At 45.6% G+C, this 13,363-nt stretch overlaps 1 protein-coding gene across 10 annotated transcripts in view; it reads left to right on the top strand.

Moving 5' to 3' along the window:
• Positions 1 to 1,952: 1,952 nt before the first annotated feature.
• PPP4R1 (protein phosphatase 4 regulatory subunit 1) overlaps positions 1,953 to 13,363 on the top strand; it is a 58,172-nt gene continuing 46,761 nt past the window's right edge. For 3 of the 10 annotated variants that reach the window (XM_081148591.1, XM_081148584.1, XM_081148585.1), the window contains exons 1-2: positions 2,447 to 2,538; positions 2,733 to 2,777. In XM_081148591.1, coding sequence (XP_081004717.1) covers positions 2,532 to 2,538; positions 2,733 to 2,777 — 52 coding nt within the window. In that variant the 5' untranslated portion in view covers positions 2,447 to 2,531. Of the gene's footprint in view, positions 1,994 to 2,430; positions 2,539 to 2,732; positions 2,778 to 3,402; positions 3,581 to 4,441; positions 4,460 to 13,363 lie in introns of those variants that run through there. The other 7 variants (XM_081148592.1, XM_081148590.1, XM_081148587.1 and 4 more) reach the window with 6 other exon arrangements.

Genomic DNA, 13,363 nt, shown 5'->3' with positions numbered 1-13,363 from the left:
ATGGTTCCATTACCAGTATAAACGTTAATAAATGGGATAGCATCAAGCAATGCCAGGTAGGTTTTGCTTGTTTATTAGCAATATTTTCCCCATGATATTAAGTTTGTGTTTGAAGAACCAAATTAATTAATTTCCAAGGTTCCTTGGCTACTAATGAAAGTTTTCACTATCATTTGGAAGAGGAATTATTCTGAAAAATTCAGGCCTTAGTAGACACAGAGTTGGATACTTTTTAAAAAGTTGACTTGCGACACTCCCTCTATTTTACAGATATCAGGGGCAGGGCAGGTTAAGAATTCAGACATTGTGCTGTGTTCTGACCACTAAACAACACACAGCTTCTGGTATCCACAGGCTACAGTGTAAGTGAAATTGGAGTAAGGGTACATAGAATAATGATTGCTATTCTTTGTTTAAATATAATTTTTTATAAGGAGCAAATAGAGTGCTTTTCAGAGGGTAAATACTGGTTTAAAAACCATTGATCTTATCTTTGAGAAAGGAGTGGAGAATGATAACCAAATGCATAGCTCTTGAACAACACAGGACAAAGTTATTCAGGCCTCCTCCCTTGCTGCCTTCCCAGAGAATGGTGAGACAGAACTGAGTGAGGCCTGGCTACAAAGGACAGTCGTTCTGTCTCCCAGGCTAGCATTTGGTACATAACCTCTACTTATTTTATCACGATCACTGAAAATTATACTGGGTAGACCATTCAGATAGTTTTGTCTTTGGATGTCCAGTAGGCGAACAATAGTTGGCACTGTAAATTTTGTGTTGTTTAGAGATCACCAGTTAGTGTAAAGGGGCAAATTATCTTCCCTCCTCCTTCCACCCAGAATTGCTAAAGTGGTAGGTGTCAACAAGACAAGTTTCACAGCAGCGCAAAAGTGTCACAGATTTGAGTCAATTGGGACCGGTTTCTGTTGATAGTTTGTGAATTTCTAACTTGTCATTTTGAGAGGTGGTGTCAGCAGAATTCATGTAAGGGTATTTTTCAAGGGAAAGAGAAATATATGACAGTTTAGCCTTTAATTATTCTACATTTGACAAAATTAAACATATATCTGTAGTTATAGATTGTACTCCAGTTTTTATTACTCTCAGAGGTTTAACACTTGCTCTACAATGTGTTCCATACCTGAGAGGGAAGTTTTGGGGAAAGCTATGTAGGGCCCATTTTACTACACAGAATTATGAACTTCAGGGGATCTGACCCTTTAGAATGATCCTTCATTGGTTAAGGCCACAGTGCAGAAAGGAAAAAGCTGGTTAACTGTTTAGAATTCCCTCTCCTCCCCAGGAGACCAGACCCCCAAAGGGGCATCCGTTAAAGGAGTCCTGTTCGGGGCAGTCCGTATTGGAGGCCTTGAACAGAACTGCAGGGAGAGAGGATGGTGCGGAACGGACTCGGAAAACCCAGGTCTAGCCCTCACTCTGCGCTTGGGAGCTTGAGCTAATCACACGTGTAAAAAGGGGGAATAGTAAAATGTGATACAGAATTCAGTCGGGAACCTCAACTGCTACCCCAATCACTTAAACTAATTATTTAAAGGAAAAAACTCATCACAGGCACCCTTCACGGAGCACCTCCAACATATCCGGGACGGTGCCAGGTCCCTCGGGTTCTTCATTAGTCCCAATCATCTCAAGGGGCAGCACCCTTCTCCATCTTACAAACGGGCCCCGGCCTCCTAAGCGGAGGGCGAACGACGGCCGGAGCGCGGGCCTGCCGGCGCCTCGCTGGAGGAACTCCGCGCCGTCAGCTCGGCTTAGCAGCGCGCCGGGGCAATCCCCTACGTCTGAGGCCTGAGCGGGCGGGCGCGAAAGCCGGCTGCGCGAGGATGACTCCGTCCCTCCAGCGCCGGGCCGCCGGGCCCCGGGCTTTGTTACCAGACACTCCACGCGGGCCCCGGGCGCGCGGGGAGGCGGCGCTTCCTCCCCCCGGAGGGTGGGACCCTCGGCCTCCGACAGGCCTCGGATCCGAGCAGACGTACGTGCAGCCCCGGGGAGGGGGCGCGGGGCAGCGAAGAGCGCGCCCGCGGAAAAGGGCCGCGGCCGACGAGGCGGGGGCGAGGCCGGTGACCCAATAAAGCGCGTGGGGCGGCGGGAGGCCCTGCCCGCGGCCGGGCACAGCCGCGGGGTCCCGGCCGGCCGCAGCTTGCGCGCTTCCGTCCGCTGCTCCCGGCGAGAGGGCGCCTCCGGCCGAGGGTGTGAGCGCGGGCCGGGCCGGGCCGGGAGCGAGGGAGGCGGGAGGAGGGAGCGCCGGCCGCCCCGGTGCCGCACGGAGCGGACGGGCGAGGCGGGGCGAGGCGCGGGGCCCGCGGCGGCCGCCCACCCCCGGCGTCCGGGAGCCGCTCCACCCGCGGCCCAGTCCCCGGCCGTCGGCCCGCCCCGCGCGCGCGCCCCCGCCGGCCGGTCCCTCCTCCTCGCCGCCCCTCCCGCGCGCGTCCACCGGCTCCCCGGCTCGCGCCGCTCCATGTAGCCCCGGATCCCCGGGAGACCGAGGAGGAGGAGGGGGCGACCACAAGATGGCGGGTACGTGGCCCCCTCTTCTCCGGGCCGCGCGGCGGCGGCGCCTCCCCGCGTCCGCCGCCGCCCCGTGTGGGGCCGAGGCCGGCGCGGGGTCCGGGCGCGGGGAGGCGCCGCGGGGCCGGGAGGGCGGGTGGCGGGGGTGGCGCGCCGGGTCGCGGGGGCGCTAACAGGGCCTTTCTTTTCTCCCCTCGGCGCAGACCTCTCGCTGCTCCAGGAGGACCTGCAGGAGGACGCGGACGGATGTGAGTGCGCCCGCCCTGCTGCGGCCGCGGCCCGCGGCCCGCGGGGAGCGGGGGAAGGAAGGGCGGGCGCCGGCGGCCTGGGCCCGGCGCGGCGCGGCGGGGGACGGGTGGGCGAGGCGTGGCCCTGGGCCGGCCGGGGTCGCGGTTCTGAGGGGACGTTGCGCTTCCTGGAGGAAACGGCGCGCCCGTGCCGCTGGCGGGAGATGCCCCGTGCGGCGCTCCCGCTCGGCTGCCGCCCCGCCGGCCGCCCCTCTCTGCAGCCCCAAATCTCGGTGGGCTCCGGAACTGCCCGGCGGCCGTTTTGAAAGAAGAAAGTAGTAGGCAGGATTTTGAAACAGGAATTCGGGGTGTGTTTTCGTCCTCCGAGCGCCTTCCGGCCGCCCTCCCCGCAGCCCTCCTGAGGAAGGAAGAGGCTGTAACGGAGGAAGGGGTCGGCTCGGAGTGGCGCGGGGCGCCGGTCCCCCGCGGCCCCCCCTTTCCCGCCGTGTGGCGCCTGCTTACCTGGGGTTGCGCTGCAGCTCGCGCCCCTTTTCGCATGGCTCCTTGTCCGATTTGCTTGAGGACCAGGGGAAGGTTGGAAGGTGTGGCCTGGGCAGGAATTACTAAATTCAGGCAGCGGGCTCTGGACTGCAGATGGTCACCAGTTACCCAGACCTCCTCAGATACGACCGTTCCACCTTTTCTTTGAGATACTGAAATTTTAAGAGTTGGTTCTTTTGTTTAAGAAAAAGCTTTGACATTGTTTCCAGAATAGTATCAGAAAGGAATTGTTCACTTCGTATGGGCTCTGCTGGCCGCAGAAGGTAATTTGGAATTTGTTCCGAGTCGAAATGATAACCATGGTGGTGTTTCTGGTGTATTTGGGGGAAAGCCTGCCAAGGCTGAGGTTTACTGTGGCTGATACCTGTACGTATCAGCAATTCAGAGATGGCTGCAGCTTGAAATTGCTCTTTTAAATAGTGTGTGATTAATCCTTAGCATTGTCTATCATGGTTTTCCGTGTCCAAATTAAGCTTAATTTTTAAATATCTGGGTGTTTTGAGTGAATTAAGGGGAATTTACTATTTAGAAGGATTCTATAAAAAGAATGATTGTTTTTAAAGTAACTGAACCATATGCAAACATCTTTTGCTAAGTATGGGTGTTTGGGGGTTTTTTTGGTCTTTTTTTTAAAAGTAAAAAGCCCTTAAAGGAAGCAGTACTCATATAGTAGACAACTTTTACATTTTATTTAATGTTTTACCTTTGTCAGCTGATCTGCCTACGAGTAAGTTTAAAATGTTATTTAAGGCAGCTGTTGATTTCTTACAAAGTTAGGATTAGAGAGGTGGCTCTGGTTGTTATCTTGAAACAGGCTTCTCATTCTTGTATTTTGCTTCAAGACTTTGTAAATAGAAGATAAATTCATTCAGCAGGTGTTTAGCAATGTGTGGAGCAGGAACTTCTGTGTATTAACTTATTTTCACTTAGGTGCCATGCACTCTTAAAGGATGAACTGCAGCATCACTTTTGTCTTGTCTGACCTTTAAGGGAACACAGTCTAGAGGGGAGAGCAAACCTGTGAAGAACTCAGCAATGATTTTACTCATGAGCCTCAAGACTTCTGCTCCATACTGAAGACATAGCTGTGCAAAAGATGGTCACAATCCATTGCCCTCTAGTGGTTTATAAGCAGTTTTAATGTAAGTGTGATAGTGAAGGTGTCAGAGGCAGTATAGCACAGTAGTGAATAGATAAGACTCTAGAGCCAGACTGCTTTGTTCCAGTCTTGGCATCGGCACTTTGCACAGACTCCTGTAACTCAGCCTTTCAGAGCCTAAGATTTGTTATTGGTAAATAGGCATATAAATATTACGTACCTTATAGAGTTGTCCAGAGCCTTACGTAAATTAATGCATATAAAGCACTTAGAACAGTAGCCCTGGGCAAGTGGCATGGTTGGTGCATCATCCCGTGCACCATAAGGTTGCAGATTCGATTTCTGGTCAGGGCACATTCCCAGGTTGCGGGTTCGATCCCCAAACAGGAGGCAGCCAATCCATCTTTGTCTTTCACGTTGATGTTTCTCTCTTCCTCTCTCTAAAAAAACCAAAAAAAACAGTACCTGGTAAATAGTGACTATTGTGTGCTTGTTGTTATCATGAATAAAGTGTAAGAAGGCTTAAAAGAAAGAGCAGAGCCCTGCCCGTATTGCTTAGTGGTTAGAGCATTGGCCCACGCACCAAAGGACCTCAGGTTCGATTCCCAGTCAAGGGCACGTCACATACCTGGGTTGCAGGTTCCTTCCCCGGCCTGGTGGGGCGCCTGGTCGGCTGGAAAGGGGGGTGGGTGGCGTGCGGGACGCAAACAATTGCTGTTTCTCCCCTCCCTCCCTCAGAGCAATGGAAAAATATCCTTGGTTGTGTTTCCTAAGTGCAGAACCTAGACCAAGGCAGAAGAGAGGGTAAATACTTTTGTACAGCTAACGTGCAGCTGTGGAGACTAGGAGAGGACCTGGGCAGGGTCTAGATTTTGAAGGGGTGAATTGGAAGACCTTGGTAAGCATCTCAGGTCTTTTGGTTTGTTTTATTTTAAGCCCTAAAGTCTATGTATAGAGTCAGTATAGAAAAGTGGGTAGAATAGGGGAAAGGGTTGGTCAAAGACTGACTTGACTGATACCCTGGGTATGTAAAAACTGGTACATTGTGCAGGGTGGGGCAAAAGTAGAATTATAGTTGCGAGTACATGAAACACAGTTTATTTTTGTATTATTTATTAATTACTGTATTTTCGTACCTAACAGTTAATTTGCTCAGTCGCCTAACTTGCAAGTGGTAGGTTAAATTAAAACCTGACACAATATTTATTATTTTATTTACTTCTTTTTATTACTGTGCTCTTACTGCCTTCCGATTTTGGCTTCCCCTAATTCACAACTTATTTAGGTCATTTAACCTCCTAAAGATTCTAGTGTATATTAAGGCAATAATAGCATGCTCTCTAAGTATTTGGTGGGTAAAATACTTTTTTGTCGTAAGTAGCTCCTGCCTGTTATGAGAATGTTAAAAGCAAGATATACTCTTTTGTTTGTTTTAAAGTACTCATGTGTGAGGGAACCAGTCAGTGGATAAGAACAAACCAATGTCACCCCAGTAAGTTCAATTTTTTTAAAAAGTGCATAAGAACATCAGTGTGATCTGATGTGTCTTGATCCTGTCATTAGGATTGACCTGAAGTAGTCACTCCAAAATCTTACTGCTGAATTTATATTTAAACTTATATACTGCTTTGAATTTATATTCAAAGTCAGATTTGATAAAAATAATTTTTACATCTATAAAAATAATTTAAAACCTATCAACGTAGTTTTTGGTAGAGATAACTTCCAGACTTCAAGTAAATTCAAGACTTTATTGGGGGTTGGTGGTATTGGATTACCTGTGGGGGAAAAAAAGGGATTACTAACCAAAGTAATTGGGTTAATAGATTTATAAGGAAGATGTTTACTTGCTGAAGGGAACAAACAACACATCTATAATGTATGGGAGATCCACACCTGCAAGTGCTTTGATATTTCTCAGACTGTCAAATACTGTTTAGAAGCACTATCTTGGTAGCTAATTGGAAAGCAGATAAACACATTGATGTCTTATTTATTTATGTGTATACTTTAGGGAAATGTTTTTTAAAATATTCATAGAGTGAGCTTTAGCAAATTATTCTTGCTTAAACTTAATTGTGAGATTGAACATGCTATAGGACAATTTCATACTTACTAGTAAAAATGTTACCTGAGAAATGCATGGATTGCCTTTCTCCTTTGCTAGCAGAAGTCGGGTTCTTACGATATCTCGAGAAAAATAATTTTCTTAGATTCGCACGGCAAGATGAGTGATTTTTATTTGTGTGGAGTTACATCTCTCGGTTTCCAGAGCCCCATTTTCCTTAATCCCATCCTGGAAGATGTACAGCTGGGGATTCAGTAGAGCTAGAAGCAAAGCCAGAGTCCAGAGTTTCCATTCCATGGTGGAGCTGGGTCCAGTGTAGCATCAGGCTAGTTGTAGTCCATTAGTCCACTGTGTGTGGGGTCTACATGGCTCCGAGCCATGGGGGCAAATGCAGGAGCATGAGAGTCCCACAGCCAGGAGGGCAAGAGGCAAAAGAGAGCCAGCCAAGAGTGAGAACTACTTTAAGAGATTAAGTATCTTAAATCTTCCCATGGTTGCAGTGGCTTCGCCTACTCTGGCCAATGACCTGTTCCCAGGTGTGACTGACAGATACCTTCTCTGTTTCACTCAGACTTTACTGGGCATGTGTCTAAACTGCAGCTTCCTGGCAAAGCTGCACAAATGGCATGTCCATAATATTTGGCCTTCCCTTTGCTCCTTTCCAGTTATTCATAACTAGGTTAAATTACAACGGTATCATTAGATCATTTCTAAGAATTTAGTAAACATTTAATATATTTGAAGGGAAGATTTCTAATAAACATACTGTCACAAAGTACAAATTGAAACTTGACATGCCTGTTTGCTCGAGGCTATAAGGTCCTTCAAATTTATTTTTCTTTTCTTGTTAATTGTGGTCCCCAAGCAGTGACTTAATTGCATTTCTGCTACATCACTAGACCAAGGGTTGAAAAATTTCTGAAAGGGCCAGATACTAAATATTTTAGGTTTTATGGATCACGTGTCCTCTGTTGCACCTACTCAGATCTGCCATTGTAAGGTGAAAGCAGTCATAGACAAATATGTAAATGGGTGAGTATAGCTATCTTCCAGTAAAACTTTATTTACAAAAGGAGACATGGGCCAGTTTCACCTGCTGGCCATAGTTTGCTGACCCTGCACTATACTGTAAGTCCAAGGTCTATAACATTTTTATTCTTCACCCATCACAGAGTGCTCAGCACACAGTAGACCTTCACTGCATACTTGCTGAGATGAATCTTGATTTTTCTCACCACACTAAATAATCCCATAAACCTAACTTCTAAGTTGCTGTCAAATAATGAAATAACTTATTTTAAATTAAACTGTTCGAAAACTTTCAGACCTACACAAAACATTCACCCATTGTTAGCATTTTGCCAGTCTGCTCTATTTTTCTGCAATTATTTACACACACACACACAATGTAATGTATACATTTTTCTGAATCTTAATTTCTTTGTTGCACCTTTTGAGAATAAGTGGTAGAGATCATGATCTTTTAGCCTGTATCTCTTGAGAGCAAGGCCGTTCTCACAATCACCAATTAAATGCAGAAAAGGTAACTCTGATACAATTGAATTATGTAATACATAGTCCATTTTCAGATTTGAGCACTTGTCCAGTAATGTCCTTTATAGCAACTATCTTGCCAATCCAGGCTTCTGCATTGCATTTAGTTGTCATGTCTTTTTAATTTGGAACAGTTTCTCAGTCTTTTTCATAATATTGATATTTTTGGAGAGTCCATTTTTGGGGGGAGTTGGGGAGTGGTGCAGGAATACTATGGAAATAATGCTGTGAGTTTATCAGTGTTTCTCAAAATGCACCTGATGTCTGTTGTCCATTATTGGTGGTGGAAATTTTAACCACTTGGTTAAGGTGATGCTCCCCAGATATCTCCACTTAAAGATTCCACTTTTTTTTTTCTTTTGTAATTAGTAAGGGACATAAATAAATTGACACCGGGGAAATAGCTCATTCCCAAACTAACCTTCCAGTAGTGTTAGAAGGTGTCTGTGGTTCTTACCTGGCTGGCATTCTGCTCTACAGAAGATCTTGCCCTCCCTCTCCATTTATTGATGTATTTATTTGTTAAAATACCATTTGAAAGTCCCAAATCTTAAGGTAACTTATAAAAAATGATTAAATATCTATCGTGTATCTTGTAGCCTTTCATTTTCTAAGATGTAAAGACTTAGGAAACAGAAAAAGTAATTTGGCAAGATTTTTGTGGCCTAAGCAATGTGAAGGGAAAATTGAAGGGGAGGTCAGACTGTCTGCTTTTTTCTGCTTTAGAGGATAGTATTAGAGGCTCTGTGTAACAGGCAGTTTTGATCAACCGGTGAAAAGTTAGGTTGTATAAATTAATCAGCTCTCTTTGGTGTGGTATTTCTCCAAGGCATTAATATGCTGATTTCGTGACTGTCTTAGAGGAGAATAAAGCATGATTAAAGTACCCTTGTCCTTTCAAGTGTCTCTAGGGACTGCCTTTTCATTAACAAATATTAATGAATTCACGTTCTTCAAGAGAAGCCTTAAACTCTGGTTTTTAGGTAATAAAAAAGATTAGCAAGGCAGTCTTTGTCTTCAGAGAGAATTTATCTGTTTTAGGGGTGGGGGAAATAGAAGAAAATGGGAAGGAAAAAAAAAAAAAGAAGAAAAAATAATTCAAACACTGCAGTTACTGGCAGAGTAAAAGATGGGCCCCCGAGGTTGCAGGGAATTCAGAGAAGGAAGAGATCTTAATTAGATTAGGAAGTGCTTCCATGCTGTGTTGTAAATAGGTACATTTAAACTGAGGTGATGATAAAGGGCAGAAATGGGACAGATGGAATCTCAGTCAGAAGCAGAGTGGTGGGGCACGTGGCAGAAGATGGATCCCAGCACCGGGCATATGCAGTGGGGGAAAGTAGGTTGGGGTTAGGTCATGGAGATCCTTGAGTTACAGCATGAGAAAGTTGTGCCTTAATTCATATTCCCTCCAAGTGTCGGGGTGGAGGTAGGGGAAGAGGGAAAGAAGAGCAGGGAATGTATTGCACAGAGCAGTACTTGAGGAATATTGGAGTGGTTCTGGATTACAATGAGGAGAAACTGAAGTGGGTGGATTGAGGCCGTTGTAACAGTCCAGGGCAGTGGTGGTCAAACTCAGTTACTGGAAGGTTAGGTTTGGGGGTGCGCGGGCAGGCTAAATACCCATCTCAGTCGATGAATAAAGAAAAATTGAATTTATTTGAGGACAAGCGGATGGGAATATTCAAAGGGAAAGGCTACACAGCGTTGAGTCACAGGGTATTGCGTCCATGTTGGCAGCAGAAATATACTTAGGATGGTGGAACAAGGAAGAGCATAGAAGATACAACAGGAGAGCCGAGACTGGGCTGCTTTGGCTCCCTGAGAAGTCAGAGAGAGAAGGGGGCCTTGGAGACAGGTTCAGGGGGTAAGCCCGGGACAAGCTGCCGCTGCTCATTGCTCCCCTGGTTGCAAGTCTTGTGAGGTCCCCTGGGAGGGAAAAAAGGGGATGGAGGTGGCGCTGGTGTGCTGCCCTGGTGGGGAGCATGCACCAGGTCCTTTGTCCTGAGCGTGTTTTTCTTTCTAGCAGGTGGAAGTCTTAAGGGAAGTCTCAGGAGAGCCTCTCAATAGAATATTTATCAGCTTCCCTGGTGTGCTCTTTCAGGGTTGTCATCTCCACTGATTGGTTGGTGCCAGGAGGTCATTAGTCAGTGTAGCTGGTCCTGAGACAGCCACCTTGTCACTTGTCTGGTTTTGCTGCTTTTCTGGGCCTGGAGCTGAAATACAACTGAGGCCTAGATGTTATCTTCAGGGGGTCTGAAGGGGAGGATGGGTTACCCTGGGGAGAAGGGTCTTATTTTCTCAGCTTTGCCCCTTGCTAGGCATCTGGAGCCTTCTGCCCTGGTGAGTTTCTGTACCTGGCCCATTGTCCTTGCTCTGCTCATGTCTGTCTACCACTATGGATCTGGGGATCAGAGCAGGAGTATTTTGGGGGTCATCTGCATTATAAGTGATTGTTGAAGCTGAGGATTATCAAGGGAGAGGAGAGATGTCTGTGTAATGCATATATGAGTACAAAAGTAGAGGGAAATATAGCTACATTTACTCCCTCTGTGCTATCTATTTTACATAAAGGAGTCAGAAATAAGTAAGCAAGAACAGTCCAGAAAGGCAGGAAAATACTCAGGATTGTGTACTTCCAGAGAACACAAGAAAAGAGAATTTAAGAGGAGGCTCTAGGGAGTGTCGGCCTTGTCAAACACTGTAGAGAAGTTACACAGTAGGTCTAAGAAGGGCTCCCCAGTTTTGACATATTATTGCTAATCTTGGAGAAGAGTCACAAGAATGAAAACTAGGAGATTATATTTGTGTTGATGGAGAGGTGAAGACTGCTAAAGCAACTATACCTTTAAGAAGTTTGATGAAAAAGTCATTTTAGAGAACAGCAAGCTTAAGATCTAGATTCATTGTGTCAGGAAAAGTCCCATGTAGTCAGAATTGCCCTTAATCACCTTCATATTGCTCGTAAAGGATGGTCTACATGGCCATATTTACAAGTGTAACGGTCATATTTTTCCTCCACCATTGTAACTAGTTTATTGTTTCTGTAGTTTGTTCCTAGATGAGGTGGTTGGTGTTAAAGACCATATTGTTGGAAAATATATCTTTAGACAGTCATAGTGAGATGCTCCATTTGAGAAGCATATGAAAACGGCTGAAGCACTTTTTTAGTCTCCTCCTCATGCCCTTAAGCATGTATGTATGGTCGTGTAGTAGAATGGTGGTCAGGCGAACCACTCAACCTGTCCTCTCCCTTGCTTTTGTTCTCTTGGTCGCTGGCACTTTTTCCCCTCTCTTGGCGCTATGGAGCACATCAAAAGCATGTATGATAGTAAGGCAGGACTGGAGGTTGATGTTTTGAGAGTAGTCCTTGGGACTTAGAATAGGGATTTGAAACATTTTGTGAGAGAATTGTAAGATTTAACAATAGCAGATTTAAAAAATATATTTTTAAGGCTTTTCATTGATTTTTAGAGAGAGGAAAGGAGAGGGAGAGAAACATAGACGTGAGAGCAAAACGCATTGATCAGCTGCTTCCTGCATGCCCCCTACTGGTGGATCAAGCCCGCAACCCAAGTGGGAATCAAACTGGCAACCTTTTGGTGCACAGGATGATGCCAGACCAACTGAGCCACACTGGCCAGGGCTAGATTCAGAATTCTTACTGAGTCAGCATGACATTAGCATGAATTTGTAGTATATCTAGGCATTGTTGAGGAGAAATAGAAAAGAGGCTTACTTATAGCATTAATGCAGGTAGAACGAGACTGTCTCCATGAGTTAGAATGTTGCACTCTTGAGGGGCTAGGTTCCTATGTACCTTTACCCCACTGCTCTTTGACAACTAAGAGAGTAGGATAATTGGAAGAGGCGTGAAATGCGGCCTCGGTTTCTCTCAGAATGCTCTGTAAAGACAGAGAGGTGGTTTGGCTTGGAAAAGCTATCGTGATGTTTGCTTCTCTCTTAATTTTTAAAAAGTAAATGATGGTTTTAGTTAATCATTGGTACTTTTAATCTCTTAAACAAAGTAGTTCTCACTCTTGGCTGGCTCTCTTTTGCCTCTTGCCCTCCTGGCTGTGGCACTCTCATGCTCCTGCATTTGCCCCCATGGGTTATCATATGATAGCAGCCCTGGCCAGTGTGGCTCAGGTAGCTGAGCATCATCTCATGCACTGCTGAAAGGTCACCAGTTCCATTCTCGGTCAGGGCACATGCCCAGGCTCCAGGCTCAATCCCCCATGAGGGGCTTGCAGGAGGCAGCCAATCAATGTTTATCTCTCTTTCTCCCTCTCCCTCCTTCTTTCTCTAAAAAAAAAAAAAAAAAAGAAAAAAAATCAATAAATATTTTAAAGAAATTTATTATAGCATAGTTGAGTAAGTATGTACGCTTCCTGCAATTGTCTGTTGCTTAAAGGAAGTAACTGTCGAATTTAAGTTATTGCAGTGGTACCTCGGTTTTTGAACGTCTCCTTGATGAACATTTCGGTTTACACACACTGTAAACCTGGAAGTCAATGCTTCGGTTTTCGAACATGCCTGGGAAGTGGAACGTACCACACAGCTTCCGGAGGGCAAGATCCTGAGGCCTAGCTGTCGGCTGTTGATCCCTTGGTTTTCAAATGTTTCAGAACTCGAATGGTCTTCCAGAACGGATCACATTCGAAAACCGAGGCACCACTCTAAGAAAATCTCAAATGCCATTCCCAACTACAGAGTAGTAATGTGATTTCTCTAGCCAGGAAAGAGGATTTTGCAAAATATAATGTTACTCTTTAAATATTTATAAGGCTAAGTTGATTTTGGTTGGTCACACTCCCCTGCTGCCCCTGCCTCAAGTCAGTGTGAACCCTGTGCCCCACCTGTACTAAACTGCTTGGAAGTTTTCTAAATATGACATGGTTTTCCTTGGCTCCCTGTCTGGATTTCTCTGCTTAGAATACCTTCTTCTTGCTCTCTGTCCTCCTGTATCTTCCAAGAATTGGCACACTAAGAGATTAACAATAAATAACTAGTAATAAAATAGAATAATTATAACAACATACAGTAATAAAAGTTATACGAATGTGGGGGTCTCCCTCTTATTTTTTTCCTCAAAGCATCTTCCTGTACTGTACTCACCCTGCTTGTGATGATGTGAGATGGTGAGATGAGGTGAGGTGAATTGTGAGGTACTACTATTGACTGATGATGAGGCGTGGATAGGCTGGACAAAGGAATGACTCACTTTCCAGGCAGGTGGGAAGGAGCAGGACAATTCAAGATTTCCTGCTCATGCTATTTTTAGTACGAGCAGTCCTCTGTTGGCTGTCTAGCTATCCTTTCTTG

Source organism: Miniopterus schreibersii (assembly GCF_964146895.1).
Source record: "Miniopterus schreibersii genome assembly, chromosome: 10".
Classification (NCBI taxonomy): Eukaryota; Metazoa; Chordata; class Mammalia; order Chiroptera; family Miniopteridae; genus Miniopterus; species Miniopterus schreibersii.
This window is presented reverse-complemented; position numbering and strand designations above follow the sequence as displayed.